General features: G+C 45.2%; 3 protein-coding genes across 3 annotated transcripts in view; 1 reads left to right on the forward strand and 2 right to left on the reverse strand.

Annotated features, from left to right (window-relative positions):
- Positions 1–568, reverse strand: part of LOC307229748 (protein tweety homolog 3-like) — a 28614-nt gene extending 28046 nt beyond the window's left edge. Inside the window, exon 1 of the mRNA XM_079999804.1 lies at positions 242–568. The gene's annotated coding sequence lies outside the window, so the exon portion shown is untranslated. The remainder of the gene's footprint in view (positions 1–241) is intronic.
- Positions 569–984: 416 nt separating this feature from the next.
- Positions 985–10682, reverse strand: iqce (IQ motif containing E). Its single transcript, XM_079999373.1, has 20 exons — positions 10274–10682; positions 9280–9315; positions 8952–8997; positions 8284–8442; positions 7770–7871; positions 7519–7577; positions 6363–6476; positions 6219–6269; positions 6050–6120; positions 5849–5921; positions 5455–5495; positions 5158–5309; positions 4847–4902; positions 4511–4752; positions 4142–4249; positions 3572–3863; positions 3340–3423; positions 2497–2642; positions 2315–2352; positions 985–1836 (listed from the first exon to the last, which is right to left on the reverse strand). The coding sequence occupies exons 1-20, from the start codon at positions 10343–10345 to the stop codon at positions 1712–1714; spliced, it is 2067 nt and encodes a 688-aa protein (XP_079855499.1). The 5' UTR covers positions 10346–10682; the 3' UTR covers positions 985–1711.
- A 5113-nt stretch (positions 10683–15795) lies between these two features.
- Positions 15796–19746, forward strand: LOC307229433 (sorting nexin-8-like; the record flags this gene model as incomplete). The annotated part of the gene is made up of 10 exons (XM_079999433.1): positions 15796–15855; positions 15989–16109; positions 16336–16472; positions 16686–16800; positions 17514–17619; positions 17930–18047; positions 18241–18309; positions 18543–18701; positions 18837–18986; positions 19456–19746. 10 exons carry the CDS (start codon positions 15796–15798, stop codon positions 19744–19746), a joined length of 1326 nt encoding a protein of 441 aa, XP_079855559.1.
- Between the last annotated feature and the right edge of the window lie 1138 nt (positions 19747–20884).

Genomic DNA, 20884 nt, shown 5'->3' on the forward strand with positions numbered 1-20884 from the left:
GACGTCATTAAACGCCCACGACACGACGCGGTTCGCTGTATTTCGCCGCAGAGCCGCAGGGACGACGCGGCTGTTTCGGGCCCTTTAACGCCACAAACACCCGCGGAGCGGAACGTGAAGGTCGACTCCGACGCGAGTTAAGATGTCAGACCCCTTTGTCCGTAATAATGCAGCACCGACACCGATATTGTACATTTACGGGGGGGGGGTTGGCACCGGCGCAACAGTGTAAACCACCCACCTTCTCCAGCCGCGGGGGGAACGGACCACCGCAACGTTCCGCGCCGGGGTAACGTCCTCCTTTTGTCTTCCCGGAGAGCATCCACTCGCCCGCAGCCTCGACGAGCCAGCCGGCCTCAGGCTCCACCATCGACCTGTTCCCCGTTCGGAGCCGTTCACATCGGGCCGAGACGCCGAATACCGCTCCGCTCCGGATTAGAGGCGAGGAGACCGCGGCGGCGGGGCGCGAGGGGGTTAACGTCGCCGACCGAGCCCGCAGTCCAGCGGCGTCTGCTGCCAGCGAATCCCGCTTTTGTTCGTGGCAGATGTCCACCTCGACCCGGCGCGGCTTGTCGTTTCAGGGCATTCGCGGCGTGAAAAACACGGAGCGTCCCAAAAAGCCTCCGAGGACTGAGCTTTGCTGCAGCCTGCTCTGCACTGTTCGTGTGTGTGTGTGTGTGTGTGTGCGTGTGTGTGCGTGTGTGTGAGAATAAAATGCGCAAAAAGGTCGCCCCCTACTGTTGGAAAGCTGCTAGTGCATCGTGTTAATAACAGTCGTTACATACATGTTATTCTTGTGCGTGTGTGTGTGTGTGTGCGTGTGTGTGCGTGACAATGTACTTGGCCGAGTAAACAGATTCTGTCTCCAATTAGAGATTTGCATTTGAGACACGTGGAGGAAAAGCAAAAGTTTTATTCCAAAAAATATATATATGAACGAGTATGTCTTGAAAAGTAGTGCACAACAGACAAGCACGTCGGTTTCTGTGTGGGATTGTTTGCACGTTCCATCCCACACGCACAACGCAGATGCATCTCTCCATGGCCTATAAACAACAGTGAACTGGATCGGAAATGGCAGCAGTGATTAAAAAACAAAATCAGTTTGCACCAATAATAGATATGTCGATATTTATCATTACATGGTTGGAGTCATACAGGAAAACATGATGCATTGTTCATTTTTATAATAAAACATTTAAAAGAAAGAAAGAAAAAGAAAAGCAGACGACTCTCAGATGAACTGCTGTGGTGCAGGCATCTGTGTGATTTGGGACAAACCCAGCTAAAAGACAAAACATGATCAACACATGATGACAAATATATATTTCTACACATTTTGAGGCTACATACAGTAGGCACTTCAAAAATATGAACATAAATATGAACCAAATCAACAGTAGAAATGAACTGACAAGGACAAGATGGAATACACTTTTCATAATAGACCTACATTACTTGGGCTGTTGGTACAGACGTTAGGACATTAATTTTTTTGCTGGTTTTGCATCTGGGAGAGTATACGGGTGAAATCCACCCTGCTCCACTAGACTACTAGATTCAGACTGTAAACTGGGGAACATGGAGTCTGAACATTGCATACACGGATCAGCAGAATATTCAAAGATTGGTCGATATTCTGTCCAACGCGGGATAACACGCACACACGCACGCACACACACGCACACGCACACGCACACACACACAGGGTCTAGAGCAATCTCTGCTCCCTGGACCTCAATGGACGTGATGGAGATATAATGATGTCGTCAGAATCATCAGAGTCGTTTGCTTTGGCGTCCCCAGAGTCTGGCTCCAAATGGAGCTCCAACTCAGCTGCAGGTGATAGAAAACACTGTTTACCTTGCAGAAAACTATGTAAAACCGCCCCCTAAAATGCAAATAAAAAAAGAAAACAGATATCGGAGTGCGAATCTAAACCGCCTAAACATTTGTGCAGCTCCTTTTGATTTTTGTGCAAATCTTTGCCTGAAAATGGTCATAAATCGAGGTTGTACAACACTATGAAAGGATTTCATATATCCTTTCATAGTGTTGTACAACCTCGGTGTATGACCATGTGACCGAAAAATATACAGATAAACGTACATATTAAATAGTAACTCAAATGTGCACACACACAATAAGCACACCATTGTACAAACACACCCACGGTCTCTTGAGCTGGTAGTCTGATCTACCATGGGAACTTATAAACCCCACTATGATTACAACAAATAAAAACAAATAAACAAATAAACAAACAGACATAAACAAATAGACAAATAAAAAATCTTGAATCTTGAACAATTACCTGATCTGGTGGGAGGACACGTTGTGGGGGTTGTTCGTCTGTCGAGTACAGGTAAGTCAGGAAAAGCATTTGAGCCAACACACATTACAAACTATATTTCACAGTTAAAGGGCACGTATGGTATCTTATTCATCTTTTTCTATCGTTTTCATCATATTGTATTGTTTTTTTATGTCCATTACCTCTCTGTTGCGAGTTGACAGCGAACCAGATGACCCCTAAACGAAGACTGTATCATCGTCAAGGCAACACCATCCAGCTCCCCATCTGCAGAGGAGGTGACATCACTGCTGCTGTTTTGGGGGATTGCCTGACAGGGGGGATGTCTCTTTTACGTTTCCGTTGCCAAATAGCAAAAGAGAGGGAGGAAAGGAGAGAAAAAGTGAGAGTGGTGAAGACTCCTATCTTGCACCAGGTGGCACTGTTTATGCCCCCTGGTGGTTATTTGACTGAACTGCAACGTTGGTTTTTGTGGCAATCTCTTCTAATGCCCTCCAGTGGTTCTGCACAATAATAATAATGACCCATTAACTCTCTATTGACAAATATTTCCAGATGCATATATATATAAAACCCCTATAAGCTACCATTAGAAATTGACAATTATTTTCTAAAGACTTCGTCGGCCACTACATTGGATTTTGTTAGGTTTATCACAGTTGACAAGTGTTTTATATTAGAATACATGAAAAAAAACATAAGAGCTTTGGTGCTTCCTCCAAAATGGCAAAAAACGTTAAGTGGAGGCAGCTTCAAGAAAATCTTAGCCGCAAGTGCAGAGAAAGTATGCCCTTGAAGATATATATTTTTATATTAATATATTAATTTTCATTTAATAAATGACAAGGAAAACTTTTCTGGGATTTGTGATATAGCATTAAGGTCATATAATTTATATTTTATAATGTGATAATGCGTCTGCTACGTTAGAGAGTACGTCTCTTTTAAATTGCTCTGCAGTTATGTCTTTATACGTGTAAGTGCTGAACTGTGATTATACGTGAAGGTGCTTTCACATTTCATACCCTGTGTACATCTCTCTGCTCGTCCCTGAGCTGTGCTTGTCTGAAAAGATGGCCTCTCAATGTCGACTGCAACATCACAAGGTCCTAAAGACGGAGACCAGCGAGAGAGAAACAGAAAGAGAAAAATTGATTTGATGGGGGAAAAAAAAACAAAAAAACCTGCATAACATCACTACATAACCGGCAAATCGTGGCCATGAAAGCCTTCCCTCCCCCCTGTTTCATCACGCACCCTCTCTCTGTGCTTCCTCCAGCTGGCTTGGACGGTGCGGGCTGCCTTCTCTCTCCTCTCCTTCCGCCTCTCCCCGGTTCCTCTCTTCTTCATCGAGTCCCCACTTTCCTCCGCCGGGTCACTCGGCCTCTCCCCCCCTCCCGCCCCCTCCTCCCCTTCTGCGCCGCCGTCGCGCTGCGGCCTTGCGGGTGCGGGGGAAGCGAGGCGGGGAGCGGCGGGGTCCGCGTGTGAGGAGCTGCAAACTCCTCCCTCCAGACTTTGGATCCTCAGCAGAAAGTGCTCCCGCTCCCGTCTGAACCCATGCAATGTGCACAAACAAACGGAGCGTCAAGAGCTACAAGCGGAGACGTGGTCTTTACTTGATGCAGAAACAGAAAAAAAAACATGCAGCGCCGCAGTCTATTAAGATTCAAGATTCAAGAGGTTTATTTGTCACATACATATACAATACGGTCGTACATATCAATAACAATTGTGTTACATTGTGAATCAATTGACGCTGAATCAAATCATATTGTGCGCCACAAGCACGTACGTCGTACATACTGTACATGCACACATACAACCGACCTGTGCTCCTGCCTCTCTTTTTCACGCTCATTTATTTGGTCAACCTTCCATTTTTCTGCCTCTGCCACCATTTCCTCTCTTTCTGTCCTCTGTCGTTTCAGCTCGTCGCTGCTCCCAAGAACAACAGGAGACACAATTTCAGCGACAGAGGAAGCAAACCGGGCGGCCATCGCGGCGACGTACTGTAGACACGGCAACTGCCAGGGATGCTCCAATAAAGTGACATAGCAACGTCATTGACATCAAAATATGGAGTCTGTGCGTGGTCTTATTTGAGGTTTTTTTTCTGTGATTAAAAGCACCCGATTCCCATCGTAAGCCCGAGGGCGGGTCTCACATCCACTCCACCCCTCGTCACCATTCACTTACTCTTTACTTATCAGTGTCTCCTGGAACGCCCCCAACTCCTCCTCCAATCGGTTGACACGACCTCTCAGAAAAGACACCTCCTCCCCATGCATAGCAGCCGTTCCCATGGGAACCCCTGCCTCTGTTGCCACGGCAACAGCCCGTGCGGCATCCAGGATCTCCGTAGGCATGGTCTGAACCCCTTGATCCAATTGTTGACTGCTCTTTGCTGAGCGGGCATGTTTCCTGCTGTGCTCCAGCCTCTGAGAGGAGGAGGAGGAGGAGGAGGAGGGAAGTTTGGATTGAAACATGGAATCTAAAATAAAAAAAATAATTTGGAAACGTTGCTTCCCTCACCTTCTCTACTTCCAACATTCTTCTCACAAGCCTCTGTTTACTCCACTCCCTATAACCTGGAGAACATCAGAACGATAAGCCACACAGGCAAGCACAACACCAACACCAACACCGATCAGTTGACCCCAGCGCGACCCCAGGGCCGAATCATCAAATACGGCAACAACGAAATTGAGGATTTTTGGCTCGATCTCGGAAAGCGAAAGGACACTGAGAGACGCCCGGTGTGCACAGTGGTCCTCTAGGTGTGTGTGTGTGTGTGTGTGTGTGTGTGTGTGTGTGCGTGTGTGTGTGTGTGTGTGTATATAAACCTTTGATTTCTCCAACAGGACTATCGATGTCCAGTTCCTCTCTTAGCGCAGAATTCTCCTGTTTCAGCTGCCTCAGGTTGTCTGACAGACGCAGAACCGTGGAGCCAAGCGTCTTCTTCTGTCTGTGCGAGGCTTTGCTCTCCATGCGTCCCCTGCAGAGGAAGGAAAGGGGTGAGCGGAGGTTTTATCGAGGGTTTTTTTTTTTTTTGTTCTGTTTTTCCTAGGTTTAGGCTTAGGTTAAACGCTCGTACCAGGTTGAAATGAGGCTTTCTTCTGGAGGCTATATCTTTACCTTACCTTTTTTCTGCCGCTTCGAGGAGCATTCTTAGCTTCTGGATCTGGAAAAACAACAACAACAACAACAACAACAACAACAACAACAACAGCCATACGTATTAGGATAAGAATGTTTCTTTCTTTTACACTTTTCGTAGGGAAACTTGATATTGTCATAAATTTTTTATTTGCATTTTTAACCCATGCACTCTCATTGTTCATAATTTTAAATTTTAAATTAAAATAAATTTCTGCTAATTCAACTAACCAAGACTTCCGTATGTCAGGTCATATGTGGTTGGTTTACATTCAAATGTGGAAAGCTGAAAAATGGTATTCACCCAACTTTTCCCCCACGTAAAAGCATTTACTACGAATATTTACGACAACGAGGTCAATGCTCCTTTGTTTTTACCTCCTCAAAGTACGTTTCTACAGTGATTTTCAACTCCTCTACGTTGGTGGTCCTCAGCTCACTTTGCAATTGACTGGAGAAGAAGAAGAAAGGGGATGAAGGAAGGAAAAGAGAGAGAGAGAGAGAGAGAGAGATCATGAAAGACCCGCGTCACAAATGGATAAAGGAAAACACAGTTACATAAGTGGAAAGGTACTTTACCTTAAGGCCTTTTCTTTCTCTCTACACTGCTGCTCCAGCTTCAGAATTTTCTGTTTAAGGCCGTTCATCACCTTTAAGACAGCAACTGCTATGAAAGCCTTTCAGTTTCAGGAAAATGTTATGGCAAAAAAATAAAAATCACCGGCGCCACACGATTATATGTACTCACCACACTCCCCTCTTTTTTCTTATCCACAAAGCTACGAGCGTATTCGGAGCCCTTCAGCAAAAACAACACAAGTCACCATCAACGACAGCATTGGAAATGGATCGCATCCACCCGCGACACGACGCCTCGGCCTAACCGTCGTACTTTGGTGGGGTCCAACAGCTCCTCGATTTGTCTCTCCCTTTTCGACTGATCCTCTTCCAGGCGGCGCAGCTTGGTCTTCATCTGCTGGTTGTCGGACCTTTGTTCGTGGAGACTCTGAGAAGAAGGAACAACAACGACAACAACAAGACGGGTCACAGATCGGAGGGAATAATGAGGAAACGTCGTGGTGACTCGGAACAAAGAAAAGTAAACAATGACGGCATCCAAATAGAACCGCATATACATTTTACCAGGATCTTGACCTCGCGATGCATTTTAGGATGCACTTTCCAGCATGGTATAGTATGTGACCCTGGTACTTTTTGCATACTATTTGAAAATGTTTTGGTTTTGGACATACACTGATTTACTAAATTGTATGCCGTTTCAACCCTCCCTTTCAACCATGGTGTTCAAAAAATGTTCCTAGAGCTGAGACTCTGCAGACTCTCCCCTCTGAAAGGGGATGGATCTGAATGACAAAATAAATCATACATTTCCCCACTGTGACATCTTACCTTGGAGCCACAACAACAGTACAAATAACTCGCTACCATCCGAGACAAACTCCATGAGCCAACCGTCACAGAGCGCAAGTCAGCCAAGGCCAAGTTTGAATGTGAGCTCGGTCCTTGACGCATTGCGCACGTGGCGCATTGACTCAGTATTGACCATCACCAGCTCGGATGAGTGTCTCAACGTCTAGCTGAATAAGCTGGGGAGAATGAGAAGTATTTGGGGGGAGGGAAAAAAAAAAAAAAAAAAAAAAGCATGGGAATATCAAGGAGTTTTATGAAGTCTAAGTGAAGTAAGTGAAAACTTGAAGTTCCCCGTGGAGAAAAAAAAAAAGATTTATCTATCCTGTATTTATTTATTTATTTTTTAAATCAATAAATGTCTTCTACATGAGGGTACTTTGAAACTGAAGATTGTAAAACTTGGTTGACACGTCACAGCTTCCAATCCATGTCTCTCGTGTGTGAATCCGCCCCACCCAAAAAACAGCATTTGATGGAGTCCAATTTTTGCTTTGTAAGACATCTTAGACAGATACGCACACACGCACACACACACACACACACACACACATGCACACTTACATTAATTTGTAATAGAAATTAAAAAAAAAAAAAGTAGAATATTGTTTATTGCTTACCTTTTTCAAGCGAATGTTCTCTTCGTACATCTCCTCTTTGCCTCTATATTCAGCGCTACCTGTGCAGGGTATAGGAGGGAAAAGCTGACTCAACTTCAATGTGAACAAACATGCCTTCTCAGGTGTACCTGAGAAGCTGGCACGTCAACAGCCTATGAGATCTCTCTCCTGCCGAATCCCCACCCTCAGCCGTACTTTCAGCCACTCACGGCAAAGCTCCCAGGATGTTAATCCCTCCCGCCCTCGCGTACCGTTGGACATCGGCGGAGCCGGTTTGTTTTTCCTCGCCGCCGTGCTCTGTCTCAGGACCTCGGCTGTGACGTCACATTCCGACCTCGCCAAATGCGACAGATCTAGATGAGGCGGGAGAGAGAGAGAGAAAGAGAGAGAAAGGGATACGAGAAAACGTTTCACCTCGTAGCCAATGGAGTCGTGCAGTTTTCCATATCACCACCTATTGACGCGCTTGCACACACCCTGTGCCAGGGACACGGCCATGAATCTTACAAGGTTCCTCAGAAAAACATGAAGACTGTCTCCAGATGTGACAAATCACACATCCATTCAAAAGCCGGAGGTTCACCAATAGCAGCTGTGAAAACATTCGGAGGCATATTTCTCCTCCTTCCCTTCTACACAATCTAGTTCCCCCATGACTCAGAAGCCACTCCTGCAACTTTCCCGGGGGGGGGGGGGGGGGGGGGCGGGCAGACTTTTGGTTGTGTAGCTATGGTTACAGCTGTGTTACAGAGCGCCCCGGACTACCGTGCCCGTTGCTGAGGGAGCCCAGGCGAGCGGAGGCGGTGTGGCCCGTGGTGTCTCCAGTATCCACGCCGTCTTCCCCCAGGGACGCCCTCGGCTGCCTCCAAGCAGTCACTGCCGCCCGCCTGGAGCTGAGGTTCAGGCGGCAGAGGTACGGGGATTCTTGACACGCACACGCACACGCGCACACACACACACACACACACACACACACACACACACACACACACACACAAACTTTTTAGAAGTACACTCTTATGTTAGACGACTATGGTGAAGCCAAATGCCCCAAGCTAAGTCTACACTATGGCACAGTGGCTTTCACACTGTGGGTAGAGGCTGACTTGGTTCAAAGTGTTGGGCAGCAGGGTGGCCAAATTTAGCATTTCTAATTAAGTATACAGGAAAAAAAAGTAATGCAATTGTCGGAACCTCTGGTAGATCACTATGCAAATCAAATATCAAAGTAGACTAAAAAGAACAGGAGAACACAACTGAATGAATAAATGAAATAAAATTAGCGCATTTGGAATGGAAACTAAAGTACTTACGCTATTTTCCGGGCATGTTCATTGCTTATCGGGGGGGATCTCTGGACAAAACATAACCACACCTTTGCTTTACGTATCATTCTCCCCTTACACTTTCAGTTATCGTTGAGCAGGTCTTACTTGGAAAGGAAGGAGGTTTGGCGGAAGTTTTCTTCTTCCTTGTTCTCTGATGGAACACAATCAGAAGTTGTTAAAGCAGCGATCACAGATCTCAATCTGTTACAAGGACAAATTCAAACGCATACTTAAAAACATACTCTCGATTGTGAAAAAGCCTTCCCATAAAGAGAGAACGGAGACAGCGAGGCATCTCTTTACAGTTTTAATTGTTTGATGGGGTTGCAGAGAGGACGCAAAAGTATTTTACTGTAACTTTTACTAGTACATTATTTCTGGAACATGAACCGCCTCAGTTATGGATGAGTTATGGAGTGAATTATGTGATTACCTTCTCATGCTCCGAGTAAGAGAACAGATCCTCTGCCTGGGGTCCAAAAGATCAAGTGAGAAAGTGAGCATGGCTTTGAGCATGACTCCCACTGTTGGGCATCATACATCATGCCCTACAGTGGGAGCCTTGAGAGTATACATTCCAGGTATCGGGTATACACTACACGTAGTGAACATACACAAGATGTAGTGAGCATACTCTATGTGTAGTGAGCATACTCTACGTGTAGTGAGCATACTCTACGTGTAGTGAGCATACTCTACGTGTAGTGAGCATACTCTATGTGTAGTAAGTATACGTTACAAGTAGTGGGTATACACTACACGTGGTGAACATACCTTACACGTAATGAGTATGCTCTACATGTAGTGAGTATACTCTACGTGTATGGAGTATACTCTACGTGTATGGAGTATACTCTACGTGTATGGAGTATACCCTACGTGTATGGAGTATTCTCTATGTGTAGGGAGTATTTTCTACGTGTAGGGAGCCTACTCTATGTAGTGTGAGCGTACTCTATGTAGTGTGAGCGTACTCTATGTAGTGTGAGCGTACTCTATGTAGTGTGAGCGTACTCTACGTGAAGTGAGCATACTCTACGTGAAGTGAGCATACTCTACGTGAAGTGAGCATACTCTACGTGAAGTGAGCATACTCTACGTGAAGTGAGCATACTCTACATGTAGTGAGCATACTCTACATGTAGTGAGTATACATTACAGGTAGTGGGTATACACTACATGTAGTTAACCTACACTAGACGCAATGAGTATACTCTCCATGTAGTGAGTATACTCTACATGTAGAGAATACTCATCATGATACAACTACTACTGCAGAACGCAAAACTAAAATAAGAAGAAAAATAATACAATTAAGAATAGGGAGAACAGAAATAAAGGTCAAACTATTAACACCGATAAGAATAAAAAATAAGCACATAAATCAGAATACATATAAGAACAAAAATGAGAAAACAAGGACTTACAAATTCGAAGTCCTCGTCCGTCTGAACATCACTTCCCTCGACTGACATCTTCGCAGGCGCTGTGCGCAACATGTGAGAAACGGCGCCGTTTCTATTCTAAAATGTGGTTGTTTTTTTTAATGGAAAACTTGGGATTTTCCTCAAACGATTCCATCGTGCGAACGATTCCCACTACTGGCCGTGGAGAACCATGGCCATGGAGACTCGCTGTGTTAGGCTACACACGGGACACACGGGTCCAGATCATTGTGATCATTCTTTGACACCGTGCCCTCGTCCGGCGTCTGTCCTTCCTGCAGGATGTGCGAAACAACAAACAGCTGCTGTTGTTGTTGTTGTTGTTGTTATTGCTGCGGTTGTTGTTGTTGTTGTTGTTGTCGTCGTCGCCGTGGCTGTTTAAACCTCGGCGTTCCGGGTGTCGAGTCGTCTAGCAACCGGGCAGACACGCCGAAACAAAATTCGGGGCCGCGCTTCAACACCCTCCCTGCGTCTCCTCGGCACGCGCTGTTTTCGAAGCTGATTGGTGGAAACGTCTCAAGGGGGCGGTACTTGTGACGTTCCCGCCCAATAGCGGAAGAGCCGCGGGACAAGGGGGGGGGCGTCGCCGCTCGGAGATTTAGGGCGATTTGAGACGGAGCCGCAGTGTTGCAGAGGGCTCAGGCTGCGCGGGAGCTGCGCATAACGGCGTCGTCCTGGTCCCGAAAGGCCGCAAGGAGCAGGGGACGATGATAACGCGTGTTGATAACGTTAAGAGTGAAAACGAAACAAATGAGAATATGAATGAATGAATAGATACATAAATACAGTACATACACGCCTACATGGCATGCCTAGTGGCACGGGTTATCTCCCAAATGGGAGCATTTCTGTGTGGAGTTTGCATGTCCCCCCCCCCCCCCCCCCCCCCGTGCTCACGTGGGGTTTCCCTCACAAGGACCCCCCCCCCCCAAAAAAACATGCACCCATCATCGTCTGACCAGCGATGGACACTCATCACCTGGTCCCCGGGCGCGTCCACGTACGCTGCCCACTGCTCCTGGCCGTGGCCCCGGAGGAAGGACAAGCCAGGATGGGTCAAATGCAGAGGAGCCATTTCACCGGCCACCATCAAAAGCATGTGCATGTGTGTGTGTGTGCAAGCATGTGTTGTAGTGTGGTGTGTTGCGTGACGAATAAAGACTGTTTCTTCTTCTTTTCTACATGCATACATACATACATACCTACCTACATACATACAGACAGACAGACAGACAGACAGACAGACAGACAGACAGACAGACAGACAGAAACAAATAAATAACCGTAAAGAGTTGGGTGTGTAACATTTGCTGACTTCAATTTGTAATTAACGCACTTACAATGCAGTTAATTCGCACCAGATGCGGTTCGACACGTCACCGTAAATCTTGAGGCTTATTAAATGCGCCGCAAAAACAATAACTGGACAACGTTAAGGCAAACAATGGATATTACATGGCCTTTATTGTTTGGATTGCATATTTGATATTTGTTTTATCAGGTTCGTTCGCTGGAGTGAGGTTTGTTATTTTTCTTCAAATCTACAACAATGAAATACAATGAGTAATTGTTCTCTACACATATTCCGCATATACTGAATTAGATTGCATTCATATGTGTATATATATATGTGTGTGTGTGTGTGTGTGTGTGTGTGTGTGTGTGTGTGTGTGTGTGTGTGTGTGTGTGTGTGTGTGTGTGTGTGTGTGTGTGTGTGTTTTATATTTAAGTTGTATCTACGAGGCTGAAGTTTGCTGGTTGAATTTTTCAGTTCACCTTAAATGACCGCAATACTGTTATTTGTCCTGTAGATGGCTCTATTTAGTGACTAATCGATGTCCTGCGCTATCGAGGCCTTTATAAATGAAAATGCTGTATTCGGAAGAATAAAACAAACAACCACTGCCCAGGATGTATTTTTAAATGGAACATTGTCATTTTATTTTTTTGCAAAGCTACTCTATGAAGCAACCAGAAACACGACATGGCACATTTGGACTGTACTGTTATTAAAGGAGAAAGGAATAAAGTGATTGCACCTTCCGCCTGATTGTCGTGACTTCACCATTAGGAGTTTTTATTGCGAAAATCACATTTCTATTACTAATCTCTGGTCTTACTGTGTCTTTGTAACCTTTTCAATAACTGCTAATGGCTCTCCGGCAATGTTTTCAAAACGTCAGACACCTGGGCATGACAAACAATGTAACCTGTGATCAGAATCAAGAGTTACAAGAGATTTTACTGGAGCAGTGTTGTTTGATAAAACTGAACCATCTCCAGGCTAAACGACGGTATTGCGGCCATTTAAGGTGGACTGAAATATTCGAATAAGGAGCTGGCGAATAAGTAGCCATACATACAGTGTGTGTGTGTATATATATATATATATATATATATATATATATATATATATATATATATATATATATATATATATATATAATATATGCATGTACGTACAAAATGAATTATATATATATAATTTATTTATTTATATATAAATTTACAACACGAGGTTAAAGTTGGCTACCTATTATATATTTTATATATATATATATATATATATATATATATATATATATATATATATATATATATATATATATATATATATATATATGCATGTACGTACAAAATGACTCCCCCCCTACTAATTTAATTTTGTGTCATGTCGAAAAATTTATGCATTTATATATTTCATCATCATGTCAACTGTCGGCCTCCATCGCACTGTTGAGGGACGCACGCACGGACACGTTACGTAACGTGTAATACTCCAGGTAGCACGTAAAGCTCCCTTCTAATCAGACGTGTGTGCGTGCGTGCGTGCGTGCGTGTGTGCGTGTGTGCGTGTGTGTGTGTGTGTGTGTGTGTGTGTGTGTGCGCGCGCGTGAGCGTGCGTGCCTGTGTCCAATCAACATTTATGTCCAAACAACATTTTGGAGGCGCTTTGGGGGCACAGGTGAAATGCACCAGGTGACAGTAGGTGGAGGTGATCCGCTGCTCAGACAGGAGGAGGTCGGCAGCAGTAGCAGCAGCAGCAGCGGGGAAGGAGCGGGGAAGGAGCGGGGAAGGAGCCCGCCACTGCCTTACATGCGTCTATAGTTTGTGATTAGATGAATTTTAAACAGGGAGGGAACAGATCAAGCAGAACAATGTTAACACAGTTCTCATTGTCCTATTCATTTGTTGGAGTGCTTTGTGCGTGGGTTCTCACCGGGCCCTTGAGGTCCTTGAAGTGCTTCAGTTTCAACCTCAGAAATGTAAGTACTGGAATACCTCGAAAATAGCTCCTTTTTGTGCTGAAGTGCTTGAAAGATCCTTGAAAAAACGCCATGATTTGAAAAGCTGTGATATTTTTTTCGTAATTTATAATTACGTACAGTCACGTACAGTATAATAGAGTAGATACAATCACATTGATAGTGTATATGTAATATATACAGCAAATAGTGGTTATAGACAACGATATGAATCTCATATTATATTTGAATTCATAAAGATCACATTGAAAATTGATTATATTTGCTTTGCATTTCCTCGAAAATGAAAAGCATAGCGCTTAAAAAAGTACTTCTTTGAATTTCATTTTGCAAAGCTAGAATGAACACTGTTTATGCAACATTTCTATCTCAAGATTCTTCAGACACAGTGGTCCACTCAGGGCCACATAGGAAAAATACATATTTATAACGAGTTTGGTTGTTAGTGAGGGAATCTGTGTTTGTGTGTGTGTGTGTGTGTGTGTGTGTGTGTCTGTCTGTGTCTGTCTGTCTTCAAATACATGTATTGTTTATGTGCATTTATTAACACCTTATATATAAATATACATGTTTTTAGGCATTTTTTTGCTGGGGGAGAGGGAGAGACAGCAAATGATGCAGTCATTTGCTGCACACTGCACATTGCCTGCTTGAGCCACCAGGGCGGCGCTCAAATCGTACACTTATTTGAATAACGTTTTCTCCCTTTCCCCTACTTTCTGTGATCAACTCTGAACCCGCTATCGTTGCCTCGTGGTCCCCGCTCCTTTCGCTGCTCTGTGCATCAGACGCACGGTTCATTCAGGTGAACCAGGTGTACGCAAGGTGCTTAGTGCTCCAGAAGGAACCGACCCGCCCGTACACCTCCTGTCTTCAGTGTCACGAGCGTGCCCGGCCACTGCACACATTGGAGATTGTAATATATGTGATGTTTGTTGCATTGTCAACGTGTTTGTGTGTGTGTGTGTGTGTGTGTGTGTGTGTGTGTGGGTGCGCGCGCGCGTGTGCGTTTGAGTTTGCCTGTCCTTCCCAATAACCGTGCAGTGCCCCCATGCCCGCGTCAGGCTAATCCTTCCCGGAAGGAAGCCAGGAAAGCCAACTTGCTGCCCCAGTTGGTAGACGGGGTCAGACTTTAATAGGCTTAGTCTTTAGGATGAAGCTTGAATGACGCATCCTGTTTGCTGGTTGCATCCTACAGTGTGTGGTTGCAAAGTAAAAAAAAAAAAAAAAAATTTAATATATATACTTTTTCATCAATAGTGTGCCTTCCAAAAAAATGCACATGTCAACCTATCTTTTTGGTCAATCAACTACAATTGTGGTCAGAAGTAAATTGATTTGATATGTCACTCCATACAATCTCTGCATGAAGTAGTATGTCCAATTAAGTTTGAGTGGGTAAACAGAAGGGTGGCTTCTCGGATACAGCGTCGTCACCGTCGGGTTGACGACGGCCCCCGCATGGAAACTTTTACCAGCGTTCTGCCCTCGAAATGCATTGTGGGACGCGCTGGCCAGTGAAGTGTGCAGTGTTTACGCACGACGATATTTCACCGGATGTAGTATGTCATCAACAGAGTTTTCGCACACTGTGGTTTATGACGTACTAAACACTCATTTGGAATACTACTGAGCCCAGCAGGACCCTGATCCACTAGTGAACGTACCCCAGTGGCCACTCCCAGGAAGGTACAATACATTGCCGATGCTTTTGGGTTCTTGGACGCCCGGCTGATATGTAGAATAATTGACTTTAAGCGTACGGGTTTTTTTTAGAATAAAAAATGTAAAAACGGAGCAGTGCTGGAACGATCCATGCACTCCAGATCAGAGGTTTCAATCAAGTTGTCTTTGTAATAAAATTATAGCCACTATTGTCCAAATGACTAGAAATCTACAAGAGGATTCGACATGGCCATGGCAGTATCTACCTTCTACCTACTAGTCTCTCCATCTCTTTCTGTCTGTCTGTCTGCTCGTCTGTCTGTCTGTCTAGCATTGAGGATGCAAGCATCGGGGCAGAGATCTCTCATGGATTCACTGACATTGCAACATCTGTTGGACAAAGACTCTGCAAAGGTCACATTCCGTGCGCGTCCTTGCACTATATCTGTTTAACATCAATTAAAATCAAACCAATCCATGCTCTGTCAACTGCAATACACGTCTTCGGGTATTTATGTAAAAAAAAAAAAAAAAAAGAGTTAAAGTGAAACTAATACTTTACAGGTAGAGCTGATGCCAGAAAAGAAAGGATTGCCCTTCCTTAAACACGTGCAATACAAACTCACAACTAAGGTTAGTGAACACACTCACACAGGCCCGTGTGTACAAGGACAAAAGTTCAAGTAACAACTGCTTTTTGCTTTTGTCGAAGATTGTTATGGGATGTTGTCGTAAAACCTCGTTCGGGTGCGCCGACGTGTCGCAGCGTTTCAGGCTGCCGGTGCACAGGCGCTACAACGACTTCCATCTGTTCCTGGAGCTTCTGCTGCAGAGGTTCCCCTACAGGATGCTGCCCCAGCTGCCCGCCAGGAGGATGCTGAAGGGGGGTAGGAACCCAAATGTGCCCACAGAAAAGTTGCACTACACGCGCCGAAAAAAGAAAAAAAAAATGTTCTCCACAGCATTTGCGCTAAATGGGAAAATGTTTACCGGCTGAATTGTAAGCCCCGTCTCACACACACACACATACACACACAATAGCACGGTTGTATAATACATAATCATCAGCTGTAGGTAATACTTCCTGTAAATATGTCATGCTTTGTGTTCCAGTGCTTAACTCACAGTCCAAAAGAGATTTTGTGGAGCAACGAAGGCGAGGCTTGGAGCGGTTCATCGCGTTGGTGACACAGCACCCTTTCCTGAAAGGCGACGAGATGGTCGACATCTTCCTCTGCGCCAGTGCAGAGGTGCGTCCGTCCACACACGCCCCCCCCGGTTTTTTCATCGCCTCATTTGGAGAAACCTCGACACCGAGGCCAGATCAGGACGCCTTTGGCCATTTAATGTGTAGTGTCGCGATGTTAAAAATATATCAAATATACTGTATACTGCAAAGTTGAACGTTAGTGGCAGGTTTGTCTGCTCTTTTCCCGTGACCCTCCTCGCTCTGACCCCTGTAGGACGTGCAGCTGAAGATGACGGAGTCGCTGAAAAAGCACGGAGATGAATTCATGACGAACCAGATCGCGACCCGAGCCGAGGTCTTCTGCATAATCTCTGTTTGTTTTAGCTCAAGTGTCTGCTGATATAGTGTCTCTTCCCCTTATACGTGGTGCTCTTTCCCAAAATTGCATTTCAGTCTGACAGACTGCCCGCAGTGTATACGAATAAAACTATTTATTGAAAATGGAAATAGCACTAATACGCTCAGCATCCGGTGTGATCGTTGAAATTCTAGCCGCATGTTTTGAACCCTTGGAAAAAAAGAAAAAAAAGAAGGAATGAAGATGAAGAAAATGAAATGGGGGAGTTGATGAGAAAAAAATACAACTTATTTATTCTCTGTTTTTCCCCTCAGCACTATTTACCAGCGGACATCCAATCCCAGGCAACCTTGTATTGTCAACTGATCGGTAATGTGAATGAACTTCCAAGGACGATGTGTCGTGACATTAAATAGGCCACAAATTAATAACAGAAACAATTTGTGAAGAAGGGATGAAAAAAAAAAAAATCGAAGCCAGAGGAAAGTGAAATGACCCAGGAAATTATTATTTCATTGATTTGTATTGAAAAGAAAAAAACCTTGAATTCATTAAGGCTTTTATTCAGAAGTTTTTGTTCACTATAACTTGAAAATCATCTGCAGAAATGCATTTGCAACTACAATTGCATTATTTTAATAGCATATAGCATTATAGCCCCATCGTGGTATACAGTCAGGTTGTCATTTTACATGTACTACTGTTTTTTATACTGTATTTATTCGACAATGACTGCATCACCAGGAAACATCCTGTCCAGTTTTCAGTGCCTGAGGGACACGATGGACAGAATGAGTCAGAGATCTCACGAACACTCTGCAGATCTGCTCCTCTTCTCCAAGGAACTCAGGTATGGATTTCTGTCGATTCCCTATGTTTGTTTTTTTTCATAGAAAAAGGCCCGGGAAAAGGGCGACAGTTTCGGCATGTTCTCTTCGGCCAACTCGGAAGGAGTCAGAGACGTCGAAGTTACATCCGGGATGCTCGTCCTTGCTCAGACGAAACTGTCAGTCGACCTTTTCCCCCGTAGGCTTTGATAAGGGGGCCGGTGGCAACGAACTAAACCGAAAGGCGCTGGGAACGGCGGTCGCTGAGGCCGCGGACCGATGGACGGCTGGGACAGAAAGGTTGCCGAAGCTTATTCCTTCTTTTCCCCCCAGTATGCTTGGAAACAACCTGTCTCCGGTGCCTCAGGGGGACACCGTGTGGACGACACAGAGGCGCTGTCTCCGAGGACTGTCCCAGGAGTTCACCACACTGGCCCAAGCAGAACAGCAGGTGATAGAGAGGCACAGAAGCACCACACGCCAGACAGCATGAGGACAGAGCATCAGTAACTGCAATGTGTGTGTGTGTGTGTGTGCGTGCGTGCGTGCGTGCGTGCGTGCGTGCGTGCGTGCGTGCCTGCGTGTGTGTGTGTGTGTGTGTGTATGTGTGCGCGCGTGCCTGCACGCATGTTTTTTGGAAGCAGGGAAGCAGGGAGGAGGTGAATGTGCTGGTGAAACTGAACATGTTTCTGGACCTGCTGCAGTCATACAAGGTACTGCAACCCGGACACAGCGAAAAAACAAAAACAAATGAGGATATAAATGGGTCGTTACGCAACAAAAATGAGCTCAAGCGACACTCGAACGGCAAACTGGCGATGGAGATGAAATCGTCGAAATGAATTCTGCTCCGCTTTGATGATCGGTGGGCCTTGCATTAAAACCTTTGAGTGAACACAGCGCTGGGAAAACACACAACATGCCATAATTATTGTTATAACGACAGGAGCTGTGTGAGCGGCACGAGCACAGCATGCTGATGGAGCACCAGAAAGCTCTGCTGCAGAAATCGACCACCACCCGTCGGGTTGTGGGCACGTCATCTCCGCCCTCTGTGGCGAAAGACCTGCTCCGTGCTCAGCAGCTGGAGTCACGCCTCACTAAGGTATAGCCCCGTCTGACGTTCTTCAACTTATATACATTGGAAAGGATTGTCTGGTTGACTTGGTATACACACTTCCTCTCTCTCTCTCTCTCTCTCTCTCTCTCTCTCTCTCCTTCTCTCTCCTTCTCTCTGAAGCAGGAGAATGCGATCATCAACATGGAGCTGAGGAACTACTTCTCTCTGCTGTGTCTCCACCAGGAGACTCAGCTGATCCTCACGCACCTCCCGCTGGCCACTCAGATCCTGGCCTGCTTCATACACTCTCGGGCCCACGGACACACCGAGGTGCGCACACACACACACACACACACACACACACACACAGGTATATAGTAGGTGGTTTATAGTCATCAAGTGAAAACATTTATAAAGATAAGTTGGGATTTGTGTGTGTTTGAATCGTGAGAGTAATTCAGGAGATTAATTTAAAATTTAAAAAAAAAAGAGTTTAAAATAGCATTAAAGCATTTTTACACTAAATTAAAAGGACAAAATTCCGAGATTATGAGGACACTAAATATGCCCTTAGTGTCTTAATGCTGGTGGGTGTTATTGTTTTTTTAAACCATAAATGGGCACACACGCACACACACACACACACACACATACACACACACACACACACACACACACACACACACACAATATATATATTATTGGATACAACAAAAAAACGGCACCCTGTATTCTTATTCCTTATTACACCCGAAGCCTGAGAGTAATATAACATTGCTGTTATTTCTTGTATGTCCAGATGGGGGCGTTGTGGTCCAAACTGGGATCCACTCTGGCCGCGCTTCAAGAGCATTCGAGCAGCCCGGGCAGAGGCCTCCTCTCCAGTACCAGCCCAGAACTCCCCCCCGCCAGTCCCAGACCCAGACATCAGGTCCTGTCGCCCTCCACGCCCCCCAGCCTCGGTCCCAGGCCCAGCACGCACCCACTCCGCCGCACCCCGTCCTCCCCCAGAGTCCAAGCCCCCTCTCCAGCGCACCACGCCAACACCACCCCTGACGCAATCACTCCCACGGACATTTTCTTTCCATAAAGACCGGTTTGCGCAGTCGTACTGGGAAGTGGAAGTGTGAGATGCAGATGAACTATATGAGCACGATCAAAAGGACTTCATGATGACACTGTCTGCCTTAGAAGCGGTGCTGATGCGCCGGTGGGTTCAAAGTATAAGGACGGAATACTCCTCTTTGTTGACATTCTTGTTGGTATCTCCAGTTACGATATGTAAATATCTGAGCCGTTGATGGTGGTGCGATCTTTGCTATTTCAGACTGTTTGTTTTCACAACCACCTTTCCCAAACAAACACACTGTCGTGTTGATGTTGCTGAAACATGGCACACAGTCGTACACTCTGGTAGCCCCTCTCCCGCTTCACCGCCGTTGTCACCTTTTCACATGTACTATCAACACTTGTAATCAGAGCTCAAATGCAAATTTGTTCTCTCTTCATTTTTACTGTCTTGTCTTTTAAAAAAACAAGAATATATATATAAAATTGTTGAATGTGTTTACATCTAAAGGAGTAAAAACTGTAAAAGATGTGTGTGCTTAAACATGTGTTTTGCCGACACAGTGCTGTCTCGATGCCTGCACGCAATGCAAGCTGTATTTTTCCGCCGTGCCGGGGCAAATCTGCAGCAATAATCTCAGCATGAGGTTTTTTTTGTTTTGTTTTGTTTTTTTTCCAACCAAACAGCATTGCACACCTCATACTCGAGTTGTGGAGGTGTAGCTCACCATTCCATCCGTGATTCTTTGATTCTGACCGTCACAAAACTGATGACCCAGTTACGGAGTTTCAAGTCCTGCTAGTCAGCAGGAGTGTGGATAGACCTTGTGATGCTCCACACTTGTGAGGATGCTTCCGGACCAAAAAAATAAATAAAAGAAGAAGCATTTGATCCTCTGCGCTCTGATCTAGCTGCGTTTGATACAAATGTTTAAAACCACTTCAAAACATCTTCGGCCATTAAAACCCATTCAAATATCCATCGTCTAACCGACCGAGGGCATTGCTGTAAAGATGTTTGGCGCACCATTCCCCTTGTACAAGTACAGTAAAGCAAGATTCAGGAAAACTAGAATCCTGATACAATCCAAGGGATGAAGGCGAGAGGGGCAGGGCGTGCTTGAGCAGAGAATAGAAACAGAAGCTGCAGTGAGTGGCGT

Source organism: Zeus faber (genome assembly GCF_960531495.2).
Source record: "Zeus faber genome assembly, chromosome: 4".
NCBI classification, from domain to species: Eukaryota; Metazoa; Chordata; class Actinopteri; order Zeiformes; family Zeidae; genus Zeus; species Zeus faber.

What these genes read in the sequence shown, in the direction of transcription:
- iqce (XM_079999373.1), bottom strand. Translation starts at nt 10,345, where the DNA reads ATGTTGCGCACAGCGCCTGCGAAGATGTCAGTCGAGGGAAGTGATGTT. An exon ending in GAATGTTGGAAGTAGAGAAG is followed by an intron (nt 4,753 to 4,846) that starts GTGAGGGAAGCA and finishes TCCTCCTCTCAG; the next exon opens with AGGCTGGAGCACAGCAGGAA. An exon ending in AAAGAGAGGCAGGAGCACAG is followed by an intron (nt 3,864 to 4,141) that starts GTCGGTTGTATG and finishes GCATGGGTTCAG; the next exon opens with ACGGGAGCGGGAGCACTTTC.